This window comes from Bos indicus, chromosome 9, assembly GCF_029378745.1.
Source record: "Bos indicus isolate NIAB-ARS_2022 breed Sahiwal x Tharparkar chromosome 9, NIAB-ARS_B.indTharparkar_mat_pri_1.0, whole genome shotgun sequence".
In the NCBI taxonomy this organism is placed as follows: Eukaryota; Metazoa; Chordata; class Mammalia; order Artiodactyla; family Bovidae; genus Bos; species Bos indicus.
Window position 1 is genome coordinate 43939206 of NC_091768.1, and position 21192 is coordinate 43960397.

At 38.3% G+C, this 21192-nt stretch overlaps 1 protein-coding gene across 8 annotated transcripts in view; it reads left to right on the forward strand.

Annotated features, from left to right (window-relative positions):
* The window catches only part of ATG5 (autophagy related 5), a 153107-nt gene that overhangs the window by 35628 nt on the left and 96287 nt on the right, over positions 1-21192 (forward strand). For all 8 annotated transcript variants that reach the window (XM_019967284.2, XM_070795544.1, XM_070795545.1 and 5 more), the window contains one exon: positions 3108-3270. In XM_019967284.2, the coding sequence (XP_019822843.1) occupies positions 3108-3270 (163 nt within the window). The remainder of the gene's footprint in view (positions 1-3107; positions 3271-21192) is intronic.

Genomic DNA, 21192 nt, shown 5'->3' on the forward strand with positions numbered 1-21192 from the left:
TTTGGTTATTTCTAATATGTCTGGACATATTCCAGGCTGCCTGGATTAATATTTTATCTAAAGGACACAGGTAATATTACATAAGTAAATGGAACCTTTCAGGGTAAAAGTGAAATTAGATATAGTTTATCAGGATTCTGACTTGGAAGATAAATGAAAGCAAGTAAAACATGGTGTTGAAGTTGCTGCCTTTATTTGCAAGAATTTGTTTGGACTGACAAGATTATGTAAGAAGAGATTTAGAAATGTAATGTAACAAATAGAGATTCTGCTTGTAATTTTATTGTGAAGCTTTCAAAAAGAAGATTTCCCGCCCCAGCGCAAGGTCATCATGGGAAGAAGAGCATTTCATAAAAAGGATCTGAGGGGTTTGGCCGAGACCTTTGACGCTGTATTCGTGGCAACTGTTAATTCAGCTGCTATGGCTGCCTAAGCATAGCAGGCTGTTTCTGCTCTCGTGCTTCCCCTGAGTTCACTAGAGTCCACCTCTCTCCTACATAGAGATGTAGGGCATTCTCTGTGGAAGGGTAGGTGTACAAATACGCACTCTCTTGACAGACCCCTCTCTTTTACTATAAAGACTGATTATTTGGAATTGTCAGCTATTGGTTATAGGTGTCAGCATTAGAAGTTTAGAAACCTGCAAAGCAATGGAAGTCTGGGAAAAGCAAAACCTCAGTACCATTCTGGTTGTAAGAGCCATTGAAGGAATTAGCAGCCTGTGCTGATGCAGCAATAAAAAATGGTGGGATTTTTTTTTTTTCCTCCTGATTTCTCAAACTGGTGGTTTGAGAGATCTAACTCCTTTTTTTTTTCATAATCAGGTTGCATACAATTTTAAGAAATTCTAACAGTTTTTAAGCTCAACTAGGTCTTCCCCTGGTGGCTCAAATGGTAAAGAATCTGCCTGTAATGCATGAGACCTGGGTTCAGTCCCTGGGTCGGGAAGTTCCCCTGGAGGAAGAAATGACAACCCACTCCAGTATTCTTGCTTGGAGAATTTCATGGACAGAGGAGCCTGGTGAACTATAGCCCATGGGGTCACAGAGAGTTGGACACAACTGAGCGACTAACACTTCAACTTTTCAGGTCATAATTCAGACTACATGAAAACAGTCTTTTTTTGGAGTATGAACTTTTATATTTTCTGCCACACATTCATAACCAGAATGGATAATTAGCAGCACAGTGAACTGTATAATATCTGAATAAAGCCCATCTAATTTTATAGATCAAGTATAACAAAACTAAACATTTTTTTAAATAGCAATAATTATCATAATGCTTGTCCACTTGACTGTAATAGAATTGATATGATATGCACTCAATTCTTTGTCCTGGTCCAGAAGCCAGGGTAAATCCCTTCAGTCTAGCTAATAGAAAGCAAATATAGCTGACTGTAAAGTTGCTTGAGGCATGGACACTCTCTGTTGCCCATATCTCTCTCATCTTTTAGTTTTGTCTGTCACGCATACTCTTTTGCCTTCTCGTTGTTACGAAATTTTATATTTTCTCCTCTTCTTTGCCTTTGTGTGCCTGTGTCTGAAAGCATCCATCTTAATTTTTCATGGGCTTCTAGTTCAAGAGCACTGTGAATCTGGAATCCTTTTGTACCTAAGAGAGACAATTTGGTTGTCTCAGCTGTTTCCTTCTGCTGTAATGGGTAGTTATATAGTGGCTCATGTTTTACTCAGCAGAAGCTGTGAGCCTGAACTCTGTGAGAATAGAGGGAGATGTGACTGATTATTTGTATTTTAAAAATGTGATTTAGGAGATAGCCATAGGTAATCAAGTGCCTTTTCTTTTGGTAGGAAGGCATCTGTGGTAAATTTCCTTGTCATTTAGGAGCTATCTGTGACTTGGGTAATTTGAGTGTTTTCTGTTAATACAATAGCTTGAGTAGGCTGTAACTAAGTGCTATTTTCTGCCATTATTATTTGACTCAATTTTTATTAAAGGACTTATAGAACAATATCTTGTTTTGGTAAGATAATGTTTGAATATAATCATTAAATACATATTTAGGTCTTAGGGAGGAAGTGGTATTGCATAGTGGTTTAAAAGCTGGGACTGTTGAGTCAGACTAATCCTAGCTCCACCACTTGCAAGCTGTGCGATTGTATTTACTCCCAGAGCTTTATATTTATATATATTTTTAATCTGTAAAATAGCAATAACTAATGTTTACCTCAAGAGTTGTTATGAAAATTATATAATCCGTATTAAAAGTCTTGGTACAGTGTCACATACTAAGTGTTCTATATTAGAGTTAGCTGTTATTGTTAATATCTTTTTTTTTTTTTGGTGAAAAGTGCATTAGTCATCTCATTTACATAAATGCTATTTGTCCAGTGATCCTTGCCTCAACTGCCTAAAAGATTCAGTGAAGGTAAAGAATGTAAATTTAGCTATTTGACCTTACATTTTAACAGCTTTGTTAAGCTCTAATTGACGTAAAGCAAATTATACATGTTAAAAGTGCACACTTGGATAAGTTTATACCACAGTTTATATATTTGTTTACCTGTTGACATTTGGGTTGTTTCCTGTGTTCTTACTGCTGCAAAAAAAGCTGCTATGAACATTAATATACAATTCTTTGTGTGGACACATGCTTTTATTGGTCTTAAGTAAATACTAGTTACAGAATATCAGATGATAAATGTTTGTTTGCTTTTTTAAAGAAACTACCAGCCTGTTTTCCAAAGTGGTTGTACCATTTTGCTTTTCCATCCTCATTCTTGCTAGTACTTGGTACAGTTGGTCAAAAAGTTGTTGGGTTGGCCCAAAAGTTCGTTCAGGGCAGGGAAACTGAGACAACTTTTTGGCCATCCGAATATTTTTAGAATTGCTCTTTCATATCTTTTTTCAAGTTGTATAAATTCATACCATATCACACAGGCATTAGAGAAAGTCAGACTATGCCAGATAGCTAAAGATTTTTAAGTTAACTTTTAAAATATTTGGAGTTATGTCAAAATCTCTATTGTGAAGGTATGAGGTGGTTTGGTTAAAATATTGAAAAATTGTGGAAGATAACAGTTCTTGAGGCACTAATTTTGTAATGTGCATACCTGTTTAATATGTGTATTTTTTTCTTTTGATAGAGTTTTCCAGAAAAGGACCTTCTACACTGTCCATCTAAGGATGTAATTGAAGCTCATTTTATGTCTTGTGTGAAAGAAGCTGATGCTTTAAAGCACAAAAGTCAAGTAATCAATGAAATGCAGAAAAAAGATCACAAGCAACTCTGGATGGGTTTACAAAATGGTAAATATAGCAGTGTTTAGTTTCACAATACCACTTTATGAAGTATGAAGTAACTGTATCCTGTGAGTAGTTGGTACATCTTAGGGTTGGTGGTACAAGTTTAAATTGCAGCCTCTGTGCACAAAATTTCACAAAGAAGCTACCTTTGGTCACCCCTTACTTAGCTTGTACTGTTCTAGCATCCTCTCTTCCTGAATTTCCTAGCATTAGATTGCTTTGCCCATGACATAAGACAGGATAAACTTCCTGTTTTTAGCTTCTGGAAAAAGTGGCCTTACTTATAGTCATGATCTTTCTGGAACTGTAACTGAATACCCTCTGAATGTACCAAAATACCTCCACTTGTGTAGGGGCACAGACTCTAGTCTCTGCTTTCTCAGAACAGTAAGCCTTGCTTTGTGCTCAGATTCTCCCTTTCCTGGCTGGGATTTAGAAAATACATTCCAGGGAAAAGCTGAGGGCAGTCTGCACCTTACTGCTGTGTTCTCTGTCTCTTAGAGATCATAGTTCCTTAACCTTGCCTACAATTGATTGCCCTCCAGTGTCTTCACACAGTTCTGTGTACAGGCACTTCTCACTTTGCATGGGTCAAATCTGCATGAATTTCAGTTAACATGCTTTAGTTAAATAATGCAAGTTCTTCAGTGATTATGTGACAGCAGATACACGTCATAATCAGTGACCAATCATGCCACTCCTTTCAGCATCTTGTCAGTGAATGGTCCTTATACAGCTGTTACGTTGTTCACTCACAGAGCAGGAAGCATTGTTGCTTCCATGTATCCACTGATAAACTCCTGTAACATTTGTAAAACTGGATTACTGAAAGGGGGAATTAGCCAAGAAAGATGAAAGTGTAGCAAAGAAACAAAAAGTGATAGTGCTGAAAGTGAAATTTGAATGAAATGCAGTGGAATTTTAGAATATATAACTGTGAGACTCTTGACACTACCAGATTGAGGGACTTCAGAAATGCAGCCATAGGAACTTAGTTTAGGCAAACTCTTCCACACACATGAGTGAACTGGTTGTGTTGAAAAGGATGAAATTATCCCAGAGGGATTGATGCTGGCAAAAATATCTCATTAAAGGAACAGGGATATTTCTGACCTTGAAAGTGCAAGTAACATGTTTGAAGTTGATCCAAACTTAGAAAGGAGTATGACAGTTTGCCAAGGTTCAGGAAAGATGCTTGCTTGTAAGTTATATGTCAAGAAAGCAAGCACTGTTTAAATTGTGCTTGAGTTTTACAAATAAAGTCCTTCAATTCTCCGTGTTCCTAATGTTTTAATTGGTGCACTATAAATAACACAGCGTACTAAATAAATATTAGTTTTCTTTACTTTTTTCATTTTCCTGTGCCTTTATAACCATCAGAGTTTTTAATGTTTTGACAGTTTTCTAAAAGGTCATAGACAGTTGTACATTTTCTCATTATTAGGATCACTTTGCATGGTTTCATCTTGCATGATCACTTTTCCAGTTGTGTACTACTGTGCAGAGCAAGGACTGTCTATATTTTTCCCATCTTTGATAGTTATTGTACCAACTTGGCACAATAAGAAAGCTGCTCTTTCATGGCAACAACTAGAATAAGAGAAACCCCTCTTACTCCCTTAAAACAAAATAATTGAAAAAATATGATACAGTTTTGTCTTTTGTACTGCATAATTACCATGTCAAAGAGATGTCTGTAGTTATTTAGTATTTATTAAACTTTCATTATGAAAACTGCAGGGCATTGTCTTTGACTTCTGTAGTACAAAAGGTATATGTTTTATGACGTGTCCTATAAATTTTCTCGTTTATTTCAAGTTTCTTATATTTGATCCAAGTTACATGGAGTTGCTCCTTAGTTTTGTATTTGTGCCTCTCGTATGTATCAGTTAGGTTGTAAGCTTTGCAAAAGGAAGGCACCAGGCCTTTCACCTCATTTGTATTACTGAGTACATATATTCTTACTAAGTGATCAAAAGAGTTTACAACCCCTTAAGAAGGAGTACTTTTTCTTTGTCCTGACTGGCTGTTTGTAGATGAAGTGGCGTTTCAGGAGGCTTATGAATAAGATTATTTAAATGCAATAAGACAGAAATATCCTAAAGAGAGAAGGGATCTGAGAGTAATTTGGCTTCGGAATATAAGTAAATAATGTAGATAGACTTTTAAATAGATGTTCTTGAAATCTATCATGAGGATGATGAGTCAGCTATAGAGAGCCCAGGGATTCTGCAGAGGATTCTAAAAATGATTGAACTCTTTCAGCTGGGGCATTGCACAATTGGGTACAGAAGGTGATAGGTAAGAGTTGTGAAAACAACAAAGGTGTGGTTTTTAGTCTCAGTTCTTCTGGCAGCTCCTTTGGGCAAGTCACTCAATCCCTTTAGCTTCAGTTTCTTTATCTGTAAAACAAAAGAATATCTGCTTTGTTTTCTTATGTGTCTTTAGAAGATTTTATGAAACGCTAATATAGTTTATGTGAAAGAGTTTGAAAGGAAGTAAAGCTGTCTTGATAAAATACTGAGAAGTCACTTTGGAAACTCTGGAACAGGGGCTGGCAAACCGTGGTCATGAGCCAGCTACCTGTTTTTATAAATAAAGCTTTATTAGACCCCTGCCACCCCAGTTCATTTAAGTATTGTTTATAGCTATTTTCATGCTACAGCTGCTGAGTTAATAGTTTTGGAAGAGACCATGTGGCCCACAACTTATAATATTTACTCTCTAACCCTTTTACAAAACATTTGTGAGCCTACAGGTTATTAAACCAATAGCTTTTATTTACCATTGATCTAAAGCATGACTTCCCAGGTGGCGCTGGTGGTAAAGGACTCACCTGCCAATGCAGAAGGCATTAGAGATGTGGGTTTGATCCCTGAGTCAGGAAGATCCACTGGAGGAGGGCATGGCAACCCCTCCAGTATTCCAGTTCTTTTGCCTGGAGAATCCCGTGGACAGAGGAGCCTGGTGTGCTACAGTCCACAGGGTCGCAAAGAGTTGGACACGACTGAAGTGACTTAGCACGCACGCATGCAGAGCATGACTCATCATGTCACACTTTCAGAACTTGGTATAAACGTATCAGATTTAGTCTAATAACTGCCTTCGTTGCAATTTTTTTGGCCTAAAATTCCTTTTTTCCTGTTTTTGTCTTAGCTTATATAGTCTTTCTTGGTTGTGTGACTGTTTTAAAGTTATTTTTATTCACTTCACTTTTATTAAAGTACTTTTCAAATTGAGTTTCATAAACTCCAACTTAAAATGGTATGTGGTTAAATTATACTTTATTCCTTTTTTAGCTATAAATTATTTTTGTAGCTATTATGTTTGGTTTTATTGGTACTGGTAATGATTGAGTTTACACACTCAATCCTACATGTGGAGTCCTGTGGAAACTCAACTTTTTAAAGGTGAAATATACATTTAGGAAATCTTAAGCTGGGTAAAATGTTGACTGTTGCCTGCATTAAGGTAAATTGGTGAAAGGTGGGTGTAGTAGTTCATTCTGTTCCTTCTTCCTGGAATAACCTTTTCCTTTCTTTTAGTCTATTAATTTTTTTACTTAATGTTTTAATGTTCCTCTCTGTTATCACCCTCTACATGAAATCTTGCCTCTTTCATTGTTTTTTTAGCCAACGAAGTATCTTTTGAACATCTATCAGGTACCTGACACCATACTAGGAGCTAGTGATCACCCAGCAGTGATAGAACAAACATGGATCCTGTTTTGATGAAACTTACAGCCAGGTGGAGGCAGAACCATTTATATTTTCATGCTGTTACAGCTCCTTGTCCATTCATCTGCATTTTTGCTCTCATGTTTCACACTCTGGTATAGTTATGGTTTATGTATTCTGGTAGAATATAACTTTCTCTTGCTTATAGTATATCATGCATTTTTTGTATCCCCAGTACCAAGTATACCTTTAGGCATAGAATGGACAAAATAAATATTGACTGACTGACTCCTTTATTTTAATCCTATCTAGTACAGCCAGGAAATGTTAACAGCTTTTCATAAATAGATTAATATTAGTGTAAAAAAGAGGAAGTACCTGTAACAATTATAATATGGAAGTCGTTTTTTATATTTAAGAATTTTTCCATCCAAAAGAAAGTCTTATAAATTTGTTAGGGCAAAGATGTTTCACCTGTTGTTTAGTGTAATTGTAAATTGGCAGAACTGAGACAAAGCAGATGGTAAATTTATTTCATTCAGAACTGCACCTGTAGAACATAGCAACTAAACAATTTAAACAATTTTTGAATACTTTCAAATGCTAATTTTAATTTTTCAGGTCTCTGTGAAAGAGAAATAAGAAAAGCTTTTGAAACCAAGAAAACTCATTTAAGACATACTGTGCCTTTCAGTGTTTTTTACCGGTTTTCATTTTAGTTACAAGAGTATCTAAGCTCTCCTTGAAACAAAGGTAATGACCACAAAAAAAGAAAAGAAAGTAGCATTTTTATTATTTATGAGGAACTTGTCACTATGTTTGCAGGCTATTTTCTATTAAATGTCAGAAGGTTCTTCTTCTAAGCTAGAGATTTGAAGAAATCTCTAAAAAATATTTTTAAGATAATATATGACAGTTTTTAGCTTTGACTTTCTGGGTATACCAAAGAAGAAAAGATGATATCAAATAAGTTCCATAGACCTTCAAATAAATGCAAGTTTTGACTGCTAATTATTGAAAATTTACATTGTTTATAAAGTATTATTAATCCTTTGAGCTAAGTTATGTTTTAGAGGCATTATTTGGTAATGTACCATTTTAAATTAAAACTGATTTTTAAGAGAAAATAGTGATTTCACTTTCATGCATTGGAGAAGGAAGTGGCAACCCACTCCAGTGTTCTTGCCTGGAGAATCCCAGGGATGGGGGAGCCTGGTGGACTGCCGTCTGTGGAGTCGCACTGAAGAGACTTAGCAGCAGCAGCAGCAGTGATTAACCAAAGGTGAATTTTATGATAAGTTGTAGCATTTTGAAAATACTTTTGCTTGTTAGGTGATGTAAAACAATGATTCTAGCAGGCTTATACAATAGAGATAGTTGGTCTGTGTTTGCATTGCTTGGTTTTTGTCGGCTGGACTGAGACTGAGTATTGGACTGAGAATCTGTTGGTCCAAGAAGGCACTGGGCCTGGTCTTTCTTTGCTTCTCTACTACTAGTTGTGTGCCCATAGTAGATCACTCTTCTCTCTAAACTGGAGTTTCCTTATAAATGTTGAGGTGGTTATACCTCACAAGACTCAAACTCATGACTGTCCAGTGGTAATCACTTACACTTGAATTCTGATGATTAGATATTTCCAGAGGATTTCCTGGAAGAATAGTTATGGTTTATCATTTCTCTCTCCCTCTTTCTCACTTTACCTCTCCTTTCCTCCTTGGCCTTTTTAAGCAGGACTTAGGTACAAGGTAGCAGATAAGTTTTCTAGAAATAAATGGGGTATCATAGAAAGACTACTAAAACAGAAAGACAAGAGATTTTTGGACTTAAATCTCTATCTTGAAGCTTCCTTTCTGTGCTGTTATCTTAGTGTCAGTGCTGTTCCAATGTGTAAGTGGTGTGGAAGGAGATTCCTAAGTTGAACTGTCAATAGGAAGCATAAGTACTCTTCTTGAAGCTTTTGTCTTAATGAAAGGTCACTATTTGGTAAACTTCCTTTCTTTAGAAAAACTCAGTGTTTTTTTTTTTTTTTTTTTATCAGTCATGAGAACACTGGGATCATTTTGTATAAATAAGAGCAGAGAAAATAGCGTGACGAGTGTCCACATATCCATCACCCAGCCTCAGCAGTTATTAGTATATGGTCAGTCTTGTTTCATCTATTCTCACCCCTCCTCCACTTTTGAGTTTATAGAAATTAGATTAATGCCACCAAGATTGCTCACAGATTTATATTCTTCACAGACTTTATCCTCTGATATTTAATCAAGTCTTGGAACCAGCTCTCTGTACAGGAGAGTTATGCCCAGATCCTGGTAGTATGGATTAGCCCATTATAAGAATCCACCATGTGCCAGGCACTGTGCTGGGCATAGGGGCCACTGGGCTGAATACAACAGCCATGATTCCTCCCCTCAGAGTTTGCAGCCTGGTGGGGGAGGCAGACATTAAACAGACAGTCTTTGAATAATTATTACATTTATGGTTTGGGCTGTAGAGGAAAGGATAGGGAGCAGAGTGGTTGTGATGAAAGTGTTCCCAGCATAGGGAATGATACGGGTTAGTCTGAGGAGCAGAAAAGAGCTTAATAAATTCTGGAAGCACTTAAGAAGGCTATTCTGACGAGGGCATGGTGATCAAGATAAGTCATTTTTTTGATACCCAGTCCCTTAAATACCATCATAAAAAGAAGCATAAGTCACTTTGATGCTACTCATATTTTAAAATTTATGCTGGTTTCTGCTAATTACTGTTTTCTGAATGCTCAAAAACATAAAACTTCGCTAAAGATTGATGTCAGGCTTACCAGTTGATAAAATCCATTCATATTTTTAGGTTGAAGCATTTGTCTGTCTGCTGACCTCAAGCATCTCTCTCATTTTCCATTGTTTCATAAGATTATTGGCATTGGTTTTGTAATCCTATCTTTAAGTTCTTTTCGTGTCCCCTGAAGTAATTTTCCTTTATCTGAAGGCTTGCATTAATTTTTAAAGCCGAGTACCTGCTGTTAGGTCTGAGTTTTTTGAAGCATCATTTTAATTTTAGCTATGTTTTCACACATTTCTTCTTTGAAAATCACTCTGTTGTTGAAGAAAATGGAAACTAAAGAGAAGCTGGATAGTTGAGCTCTCTGTTGTCTCTTAATACGATACTGTCTTTCCCAATAATGTTCTCCTTGCATTCCTTTGCCATGCATGGTTTATGAAGCTTGTTTTGTTTTTCCTCTTTTTTTTTTTTTTTTTTAAATAAACCCCACTCCAGTACTCTTGCCTGGAATATCCCACAGACAGGAGTCTGGTAGGCTGCAGTCCATGGGGTCGCGAAGAGTCGGACACGACTGAGCGACTTCCCTTTCACTTTTTACTTTCATGCATTGGAGAAGGAAATGGCAACCCACTCCAGTGTTCTTGCCTGGAGAATCCCAGGGACGGCAGAGCCTGGTGGGCCGCTGTCTAGGGGGTCTCACAGAGTCAGACACGACTGAAGCGACTTAGCAGCAGCAGCAGCATCTCATCCTTGTTGTTAACCTTCCTACACTCTTCGTCTTCTTTTTTCAATGTGCCTTAGGTGTCACAGACATAATTTCTCATACAAAATCTCATCTGTTGTTAGTATTTGGCCTCCAGTTCATTTATTTATTTTGGGCTTTGCTGGGTCTTGGTGCCGCGTGACTTTTCTCTGGTTTGGGGGATGGGGGTGCCTCTCTCTAGTTGCAACGCTCAGGCTTCTCATTGTGGTGGCTTCTCTCGTTGTGGAGCACAGGCTCTAGGACATGTGGGCTTCGGTAGTTGCAGCACATGGGCTTCGGTAGTTGCGGCTCCTGGGCTCTAGAGCACAGGCTCAGTAGTTATGGTGCAGGGGCTTAGCTGTTCCACAACATGTGAGATCTTCCTGGATTAGGGACCAAACTCGTGTCTCCTGCCTTGGCAGACAGATTCTTTACCACTGAGCCACCAGGGAAGCCCCCTCCCACTCTTTTTACATACCCCTTTTATTAGGATTCTGCCGAGAAATAGAATGAACACACACATATGGGGTTTATTATGAGGAATTGACTTATGTGATTTTCGAGGCTTAGAAGTCCCACAATCTGCCTTCTGCAAGCTGAAGACTCAAAAAAGTCAATGGTGTAATTCAGTCCAAGTCCGAAGTCCTGAGATCCAAGGATCCTACTGGTATAAATCCTAGTCTAATGGTAGGAAAAGATGAGATGTCTCAGTTCAAGAAATGGGGCAGAAAAAAGGTGGGGGGTGCATATTCCTGTTTCCTCTGCCTTACTTTTTGTTCTGTTCACATTCTCGGCTGATGGGATCATGTCCACATTGCCGTGGGCCATCTACTGAAATGCCACATACTCATATATGCTAATCTCAGCACAAAACACTCTCACAGGCACACTCAGAAATGTTTAGTCTGGGCAGCCATGGCTGGTCAAATTGACACACAAAAAAATTCCATCACATTCATGCTATAACTTGGTTCATCTTTTACGGGTGTCATTTTAATATTAATTCATTGAACAGGTAATTATTCAATCCATACTGAAGATAAAGTAGTGAACAAAATAGACTGAATTTCCTGCCCTTATGCAACTTACATTATAGTGGGGGAGGTAGACAATAAGTATACATAGAAGTAAAATGCATTATACGCCTTGTGATGAGCGGCGTCATGGGAGAAAAAGCATGCAAAAAGAGAACGTTCTGTGTTGGGAGAGGGCATTGCTATTTTTAATCAGGGGGTCACAGAAGTTATCACTGGTTGGATGACATTAAATGAAGATCTGAAGCAGGACCATGCTTTTATCTGGGGTGAATAATACCTTCCTAGGCAGAAGGAGGAGAAGGCAGTGGCACCCCACTCCAGTACTCTTGCCTGGAAAATCCCATGGATGGAGGAGCCTGGTGGGCTGCAGACCATGGGGTCGCCAAGAGTCGGACACAACTGAGCGACTTCCCTTTCACTTTTCACTTTCATGCAGTGGAGAAGGAAATGGCAACCCACTCCAATGTTCTTGCCTGGAGAATCCCAGGGATGGGGGAGCCTGGTGGGCTGCCGTCTATGGGGTCGCACAGAGTCGGACACGACTGAAGCGACTTAGCAGCAGCAGCAGCAGCAGGCAGAAGGAACAGCAGGGCCCTCAGGTGGGGGAAAGTACTAGGTAATGTTGAAGAACAATCCTATTTTTAGCTTTCACCGAAAGTGAGAGATAACTTAAATGTTTTCCCCTGGGATACCCTTCTCCTCTAGTGTGCGTGTCAGATTTCTCTTCTTACTTGTGAGACCAGTCTATCCTGTAGTCTCATCATTAAAAAAAATTCTGTGTAGCAAAAATGTCACTTTTCTATTATCTAGTTCTTTCCATGAGTCTTATGTGACAGCTTCCTTTTGGAAGTGATCTTACTCTGTTTTGAAAGCAATGAAGTGCTCAGAATAGAGATAATTAGGAATTGGGCCTGTTTTTATTAAGATAGTTATAGAAGACCTGTTTGAGGAGATGATGTTTAAGCTCAAGTCTTAAAGATTAGAGGAAACTAGTCAAATTGGGGAATGGCATATTGAATTTGGTACATTTTAAGGAATAGAAAGAAGACCACTGTGTCTTGGCCAGTGACATGAGATGAGGCTAGAGAGATGGGAAAGAGCTAGATGATATAGGTCCTTTTAAGTCAGGGGAAAGAATTTCTATACTAAGTGCAGTGGGAAGCTGTAGGAGGATTTTTAAGCAGGAGAGTGATGAGATACAGAATATGATGGAAGAACATTCTAGCTACTGAATGGTGAGTGAAATAGAGGGAGCCAGGAGTGGAAGGGGAGAGAGTCTGTAGTAGTAGGTCCAGGTATAAGGTGATGGTGGTCTTTAGGGTCGTGATGATCCAGATGGAGAAGCGTCAATAAATCTGGGGTTTATTTTGGAGCAAGGCTTGACAGAATCTGTTGTTAGACTGGATAGTAAGGTTGTTACCAAACCAATCTTGGGTCTGCTCCCCTGCACTCAGTAAGGCCAGTCGACAGACAACCAGGTTGTGGTGCAGGAAAATACAGCATTTACTGCAGGGCACCAGAGCAAGGAGAATGGGCAGCTCACGCTCCAGAGACCCCTTGTCCCTGCTGACTTTCAGGGAAGAGGTTTTTAAGGCAGTGTGAGGGAGGGGGCTACAAGGAGCGTGATTAGCTTGTGGTTGGCATCGAGGTGAAGCTGCAAGCATTGTCAGTCTTCTGTTTCTAACCAGTCTAGGATCTATATTCTTGCAGTCAGCAGTTTTAATCTGGTGGGGGTTTTCTTCCTATAAAAACAACTTAGGAGTGTTTCCATCTTTCAGGGAACTGTGAGTTGGGTGATTCTACTGTGGTGGATTTATGGTAAACAACAACTATCATTCTTTGTTTCCACATCTTCACATTTCCTAATCATTAACTCTTGAGTCAGGCTTTAGAGACTCAAGTGAGGCCTGGAAAACTAAAACAAAAGCCTTTTACTTCAAAGGATGGGGACACAAGGGCTTGTATACGGTTTCAAGGTTAGGTTGAAAGAAAGGAATCATTCCTGAGTTCCGACCTGGGCAGCTGGATGGGTAGGGGCACTTTATACCGTGATATGAAATAACTAGTTAAAGAATAGATTTGGGATGAGGAGCAAAGCCAAATTGAGAAGGTCAGCTTTGAAGACGAAAGTTTGAAATGTCTCTGAGACACTCGTTTCGAGATGCGTTGAGTTAGATGTTGATAGAATTGTTGATAGTGTTGTGAGTGTGTGTCAGCAGATTCGAAGTCGCTCAGTCATGTCTGACTCTTTGTGACGCCTGTAGCCTACCAGGTTCCACCGTCCATGGGATTTTCTAGGCAAGAATACTGGAGTGGGGTGCCATTTTTGGATCAAGTGCAGCAGCGTGTAATTTCATTCTTATTTACTTTTACCATGTAATAATAATAAAGAGTACCCTCTTTACTATTTCATCTGGAAGGATAGGACAGTTAATGTCCCAGTGATACAAGGCAGTGAATACAGAGCAATCCCATGTGTTCCCGGTGTTTGACAATTCTTTCCAGCCACTAACTGTGGCTTGCTTTTTTTCCTGCATATGGCTGAGTTAGTCATTTCCATTATGGTTCTGTCTGCAATACAGTAAGGTTAATAGGTTCAGTCTGAAACTGTGTGTGTGGCTTCAAGAATTTGCTTAGAGAAAATTTATAACTTGCTTGAGCATTCAATTAAGTTTTACTGTGGAACAAACAAGCATTTTACTATATTACGTGTTTTACATCAATCTTTTGGTATTTTGCTTTCTGTAATTAGAAATAGTGATGGAAATGTAAAAGTTTATGCATTTGTGTTTCAATGTAAAACCATAAAGATACTTCACTTGGCTTCTGGAGAAAGGTTGCTCTTGGGAATTACATGATTTGAATGAATAAATAAATTTGGTAATGATTTGGATCATAGCTTACAGTTCTTTGAGTATACTTGGCAGTAAACATAATCAATAATAAAACTTGGTGAAAATGTTGAGATAGTTATTTCATAATACACTACAAATTATACTAGCATAAGTGTATTGTTAGCAGTGAATGCTCATTAATGTGAGCATCAGTGAATGGTCATGTGTTGCAGAGTTAATCAGTGGTAGAGAGAATACATTTTTGTGTATGAGATGCAATCAATAAATGTACACGTCTATAAGACTAGATATATACCTGGTGGGCTACAGTCCATGGGGTCACAAAAGAATTGGACAAAACTGAGCACACACACACAAACTCTGATCAGTACTTGAAAATATTTTTAGTGAATTCTTAGTGTTGCAGGAATACAAAGGTTTAGTTTGTAATGTCATTTTAAATAAAATTTCAAATCATCTCCAGTGAAAAGACTACCTTATCATATGTTTTATTTTTCTCTGGTCTAGTTAAAAAACTTTAAAAATAATGTATGCTTTCTAATCTACTGTTACTTTTTTGTAAGCTAAGTTTGGCAAAGTTCAAAAAGCTTTTTTCTTATGAATGTTGGTACCCTATGTAAGAAAATGCAGAGAAACATATGTCACATCAGTGCTTTTCACTGTTGGAGTCATAACCTGTAATTATTATTTGAATTTACAACATGATTCCTCTTCTTAAAAAAACAAATATATATATATATACACACACACATACATACAGACACACACACGCCCACCCCCATATATACACATGCACACATATAGACATATATGCTTATAAAGTTTAACTTATTTTGTTTTTAACTTTTTATTTTAGTTTTCAATTTCTTAGGCTTAGGTATAATTGGTGTGAAATATTATTCAGGTTTTCAACATAATGATTTAATATTTGTATACATAGCAAAGTGAGCACCACCACAGTAAGTCTAGTTAACATCTGTCATTTTACAGTTATAAAAGTTTTTTCTTGTGATGAGGATGTTCAAGATCCACTTTGTTAGCAACTTTCAAATATGCAGTAAAGTATTGTGAACCATAGTCACCATTCTGTATGTTACCAGTTGTAAAAGAACTAAGAATATTTACAATACTGGCTGAGTCAGTTTACATTCCCACCAACAACACACTTGGGTTCCCTTTTTCCTGGTAGCTCAGATGTTAAAGAATCTGCCTGCCAATGCAGGAAACTCAGGTTCAATCCCTGGGTCGGGAAGATCCCCTGGAGAAGGGAATGACAACTCACTCCAGTATTCTTTTCTTTTTTAATTTACTTATTTTTTAATTGAAGGATAATTGCTTTACAGAATTTTGTTGTTTTTGGTCAAACACTCCAGTATTCTTGCTTGGAGAATCCCATGGACAGAGAAGCCTGGTGGGCTACAGTCCATGGGGTTACAAAGAGTTGGACACCACTGAGTGACTAACAGTTTGCCAACACTTGTTATCGCTTGACAATAGCCATTCTGACAGGTGTGAGGTGATACCTTATTGTGGTTTTGATTTGCATTTCCCTCATTATTAGCACGGAGAAGGCGATGGCACCCCACTCCAATACTCTTGCCTGCAAAATCCCATGGACGGAGGAACCTGGTAGGCTGCAGACCATGGGGTCGCGAAGAGTCGGACAGGACTGAGCGACTTCCCTTTCACTTTTCACTTGCATGCATTGGAGAAGGAAATGGCAACCCACTCCAGTGTTCTTGCCTGGAGAATCCCAGGGACGGGGGAGCCTGGTGGGCTGCCGTCTATGGGGTCACACAGAGTTGGACACAACTGAAGTGACTTAGCAGCAGCAGCAGCAGCATTATTAGCAATGTTGAGAACTTTTTATCAACCTGTTGAAAATATCTATTCTGCCATTGTTTGGGGAGGGGTGTTGCTGTTGAGTTGCATGAGTTCTTTATTTATTTTTTGGATATTAACCTCTTGTCAGATACATGATTTGCAAATATTTCCTCCCGTTCAGTAGGTTGTCTTTTCATTTTGTTGAGGATTTCTTTTGCTGTGCAGAAGATTTTTGGTTTGATGTAGTTCCACTTGTTTACCTTTGTTGCTTTTGTTGTCAGATTGAAAAAGATTGCCAAGCCCTCAGGGTGTATGTGCATATATAGTTTAACTTGCTTTTGAGTGAATCTTTTGTTTTGAAACTTAATATCGTAATTCTCCTTCAGAGAACAGAAAACCCCAGTTGCTTCATCAGTTGTCTCCTGGTTGCTTTTCTCTAGAGCAGTGTTCTCAAAATGTAGACAGTGGGAAGCATCAGTGTTTCACAGGAACTGATTAGAAATGCATCCTAAACCAACTGATGGAGAAGGCAATGGCACCCCACTCCAGTACTCTTGCCTGGAAAATCCCATGGATGGAGGAGCCGGTAGGCTTCTGTCCATGGGGTCGCTGAGTCGGACATGACTGAGTGACTTCACTTTCACTTTTCACTTTCCTGCATTGGAGAAGGAAATGGCAACCCACTCCAGTGTTCTTGCCTGGAGAATCCCAGGGACAGCAGACCCTGGTAGGCTGCTGTCTATGGGGTCGCACAGAGTCGGACACGACTGACGTGACTTAGCAGCAGCAGCCAACCAACTGAATTAGAAATTCTAGGGTCAGTCCCAGCAGTGTTTGGCCCAGGACCCCTCCAGGTCATTGCAGTGCTCTGCAGTGTGGGAGCCACTGCTCCTGAGCAAGATTTCTCAGCCTTGTCACTGTTAGGCATGTGGGACTAGATAATTCTTTGATGCTCGGGTGGTGGTGGGGAAGGGGCTGGCCTGTGCATTACAGGATGTTTGGTAGCTTTCCTGGTCTCTGCCCACTCATGAGACGCCGGTAACACACTGCTCCCTATTCTCAGTCATGACATTAAACAATGTCTCCAGACACTGCCAGATACCCCCTCAGCAGCAAAATCACTCCATTTGAGTACGACTGCTGAGAGGATGTAGAATTAATGGGTAAAACGGCTTCTCTATTAGAGTAGCAGTGACTATTTACTGAATCCCCAAGTTCTGTCCCGGGTGCTTTACAGCAGCCTTGTAAGATATGTTTGAAAGTTTAAAGCCGGGGCCAGTTTATGTATGAAGTTTCTCATCTGTTCCACCAACTCAGTTTTGAGAACTAGTGTGTTCAGTTGTTACAGTGACTCATTTAGGCTGTATTTGGAACTGTATTCTTTAAACAAAAGGACTTTGACATATAAACAAATTAAAAAGTTATTTTAATCTGTTAACTCTTCTCGTATGTAAACATAACCATGTGAACTTCTTATTGTAAACTTAGTTGTTTCTGGATGCTGAGGGTTATTTTTGCTGACATGACTGTTAAATGACAAATGAATCAACAGTATGCTGTCATTTCAGTAAGACTGTTAACATTTTTGGAGGTAACATGTGTCTTCTGTATTTTCCCTTTTTCTTCTGCTGTTGCCTTGCGTCTTCCTCTCCTGTTTTCTCTATGGTGCTTGACCTAGTACTGTATATGTTGATAAACACTTCTTTCCTTCTCTTCCCACTCATTTAAACTTTTACCTACTCTCTGACCAGTTCTTTATTATCTTTCTAGGGCCTGAATGGCAAGATAAACATTTCAGCTCAATAGTCTGTAATTAATGCTGCCCAGTGTGTTATCTATTCCTAGGTACCGATTTCATGCACTTTTAAACAAAGATCTAGAAATGACTTTATTGAGAATTTTAGAATTTCAAGCCTCTCCCTTTCCACTCTCCTAGTCCTATCCCTGTGTCATTCTGTTTACGCCATCTGCCTGTGCAGACCTGTTCTGAGTAATGGCTGTGATAATGAGCTCTAGATGTCACAGTTCTCTGTGTTTTTTCTGAATCAAAGCAGTAACTGCAGTTCTCTAACAGTGCTAATTTCTTATTATTCATTGCATGTCTCTTCTATTGCTTTAGAAATGGTAAAAGATTCAGAAATCCTTTTATGCCAAATTTTATGCCAAATTTTGGTGTAAAAGGATTTCTGAATCTTGTACACATTTAAATATTAAACTGTTCCAGTGTTTTAATTAGCATTCAGAGAGTTGCAAGATTTTAACCCAAATGCTAGAAAACTAAAAAAGAAGCAGCCCATAAAAAATGAGAGCTAAATAAATGAACTTGTATATCTAAGACTCAGAGTATTCAGTCAAGTTCTGATCATTATCTTCAAAAAGTTAAAGTGAAAGTCACTCAGTCGTGTCCAGCTCTTTGCAACCCCGTGGACTATACAGTCTGTGGAATTCTCTTCCCACAGGGTTCCTTTATGATCCATACTATCTTTGATTCCCTGGCTTTTCTACATCTAGCTTATTTCTATCTTTCTCAGTAGAGGAGTATCAGTAAAATATCCCAAATGCTATTTTTAATTGGAGTTAATTTCCATAAAGGATTTAACTAGAAAGATTTCACTTTATTTCAAATTACTATAAGCCACACTCAGAACTAAACTACATGATATATGCCTTTTTTTCTTAAACTAGCTTCTTGTTTTTGTTAATAAATTCAGATTTTTTTCCTACAAGTATATTAACCTGCACTTTTCACTTACCTTAAGGTGAAATTATTTTTATGTGGGTTTTTTCAAACCCTATGAAAACATTTTTGCAAGAAGAAAACTTATTGCTATTTATTCACTCAGACTATAGGGTAGGAAGAGCAAGGGAGAAAAGACCTTTAGTGGAGATCTAATATCTGGAAAGGAGGGAGAGACAGGAGCAATTTGCATAGGCTCCTTGACTAAAGGAGAAAGACTTTACATACAGAAGCTTTCCCCTAAAATTTTAATCATTTGTTTCAAGATGTTATATTACTCTGAGAATAATACTCTGTGGGATTCAGATATTTGAATTGTAAATGAATGAGTTGAGAAACACTCATAGAATCATTTCGAACGTTAATAACTTTATTCTTGTTTCTACTGGAATTCTTAAACATCTTGAGCTTTTAGAATACATTGTATATATCACTTATTACTAAAAGCTATTTAATACATTTAAAATAATAGTATTTAGTCTAAAATAAATTCACTATAGAAAGTAATAGTTTATAAAATATTTAGTGGGCCCTATTTTTTGAGGTATGTGTATAATTTTACAAATCAACTTTGTTTTGACAATGAATGAGTTGTTATAATAAACAAACTTTGTGGTAAATGCCACCTGAATAATCCTAGTAGCTGAAACTTAAACCATGCTTGAATTTTCCAGTTTTACTCATTATTGTCCTTGTCTGCTTTTAAGAGGTAGTTCCTAATTGAGTGACACTTTCAATTTTATCCTGTTGCATTTTTTTCCTCGTTCTCATTGAAAAATAATGCCTTAATGTATATGTTGAGTGAAAGTGAAAGTTGCATCTGACTCTCTGAGACCCCGTGGACTGTGCAGACCATGGAATTCTCCAGGCCAGGAATACTGCAGTGGGTAGCCTTTCCCTTCTCCCAGGGAATCTCCCCAACTCAGGGATTGAACCCAGGTCTCCCACATTGCAGGCAGATTCTTTACCAACCGAGCTACAAGGGAAACCCAAGAATACTGGAGTGGGTAGTCTATCCCTTCTCCAGCAGATCTTCCTGACCCAGGAATCGATCCAGGGTCTCCTGCATTGCAGGCAGATTCTTTACCAACTGAGCTATGAGGGAAGCCCCTCATACATGTTGAAGTAAATATTAAGTATTTATTTCTGCAGCAGCAGCTGCTGCTAAGTTCAGTTTGTAATCTGTAACTGTCAAAGATGAAATCTGGCTAACTATTACACCTGGCACTACCCATGAATTTTGAAGTATAGGACTCAGGAGTTTTTGATAATATGAACTTTCTATTCATTAATAGTTTCTCAGATTCCTGTTAATCATGCATCATTGAATTGACTAAACCTGGAGTTTTAACAAACAACCAGTGTTTTTGTTTATAGAAATATAACTGAAAGCTTTGTGATATGGTAGCATCTCTGAGTCTGCTGGCCCAGTGACCTCAAGCCATTCATTTACCTGCTTTGAGCCCCAGTTTCCCTCAGTAAGTTGCTTTGAAAGCATAAAATTCATTTAGGGTTTTAAAAGAACAGTTAAATTCTGTTCAGGTGTGTTATTAATAAATATGCTGTCTGAGGTTCTGCTATAATAAGAACCCCTGACTTTTCACTCTAGCATCACTTGAGTTATTTTCCACTTCTTTACCAGCCTAACTTCTGACATGCTTTTTACTTAACATCTCTCACTTAGTCATCTAAATTAGAAAAGAAGAGGGTGGGGGGGACTTGAACCATCAAGCACTACTAATACATGATAAAGGACCAGTCAGACAGTCAGACCTATTAGAAATTGTGATAACTTTATGTATGTCAGTGACTTCCCCCCTACATATAAGTAAAGGGAAGATTCTGTGTACTTGTTTTATTTTTTGTTTTTATTCTCTACATCTCCCAGTACTCAATTAGGTACATAATAGGAGGAAATAAACAGTTTGATAGATTTAACTCAACACACATCCTACAAAGTAAAAACTTGTTTGAGTACACTGTGACTTCTGTCAGTTGTTTTCCTTTTCTCTTTCTTGCCTAGAGTTAAACTAGAGATTCATAATATGAATTCCTTGCAAACTGGGGGCTTTTTTTTTTTTTCTTTTTTAACGAATATTTTTTGCAGTGGATCTTCCTTGCTGTTCCGGCTTTCTTTAGTTCTGGTGTTCTTTGAGGGTTTCTTACTGTGGTGGCTTCTCCTGTTGCAGAGTGTGGGCTCTAGGCGTGTGGGCTTCAGTAATTGCCGCACACAGGCTCAGTAGCTGGGGGCCCTAGAGCGCGCGGGCTCAATAGTTGTGGCCCGTGGGTT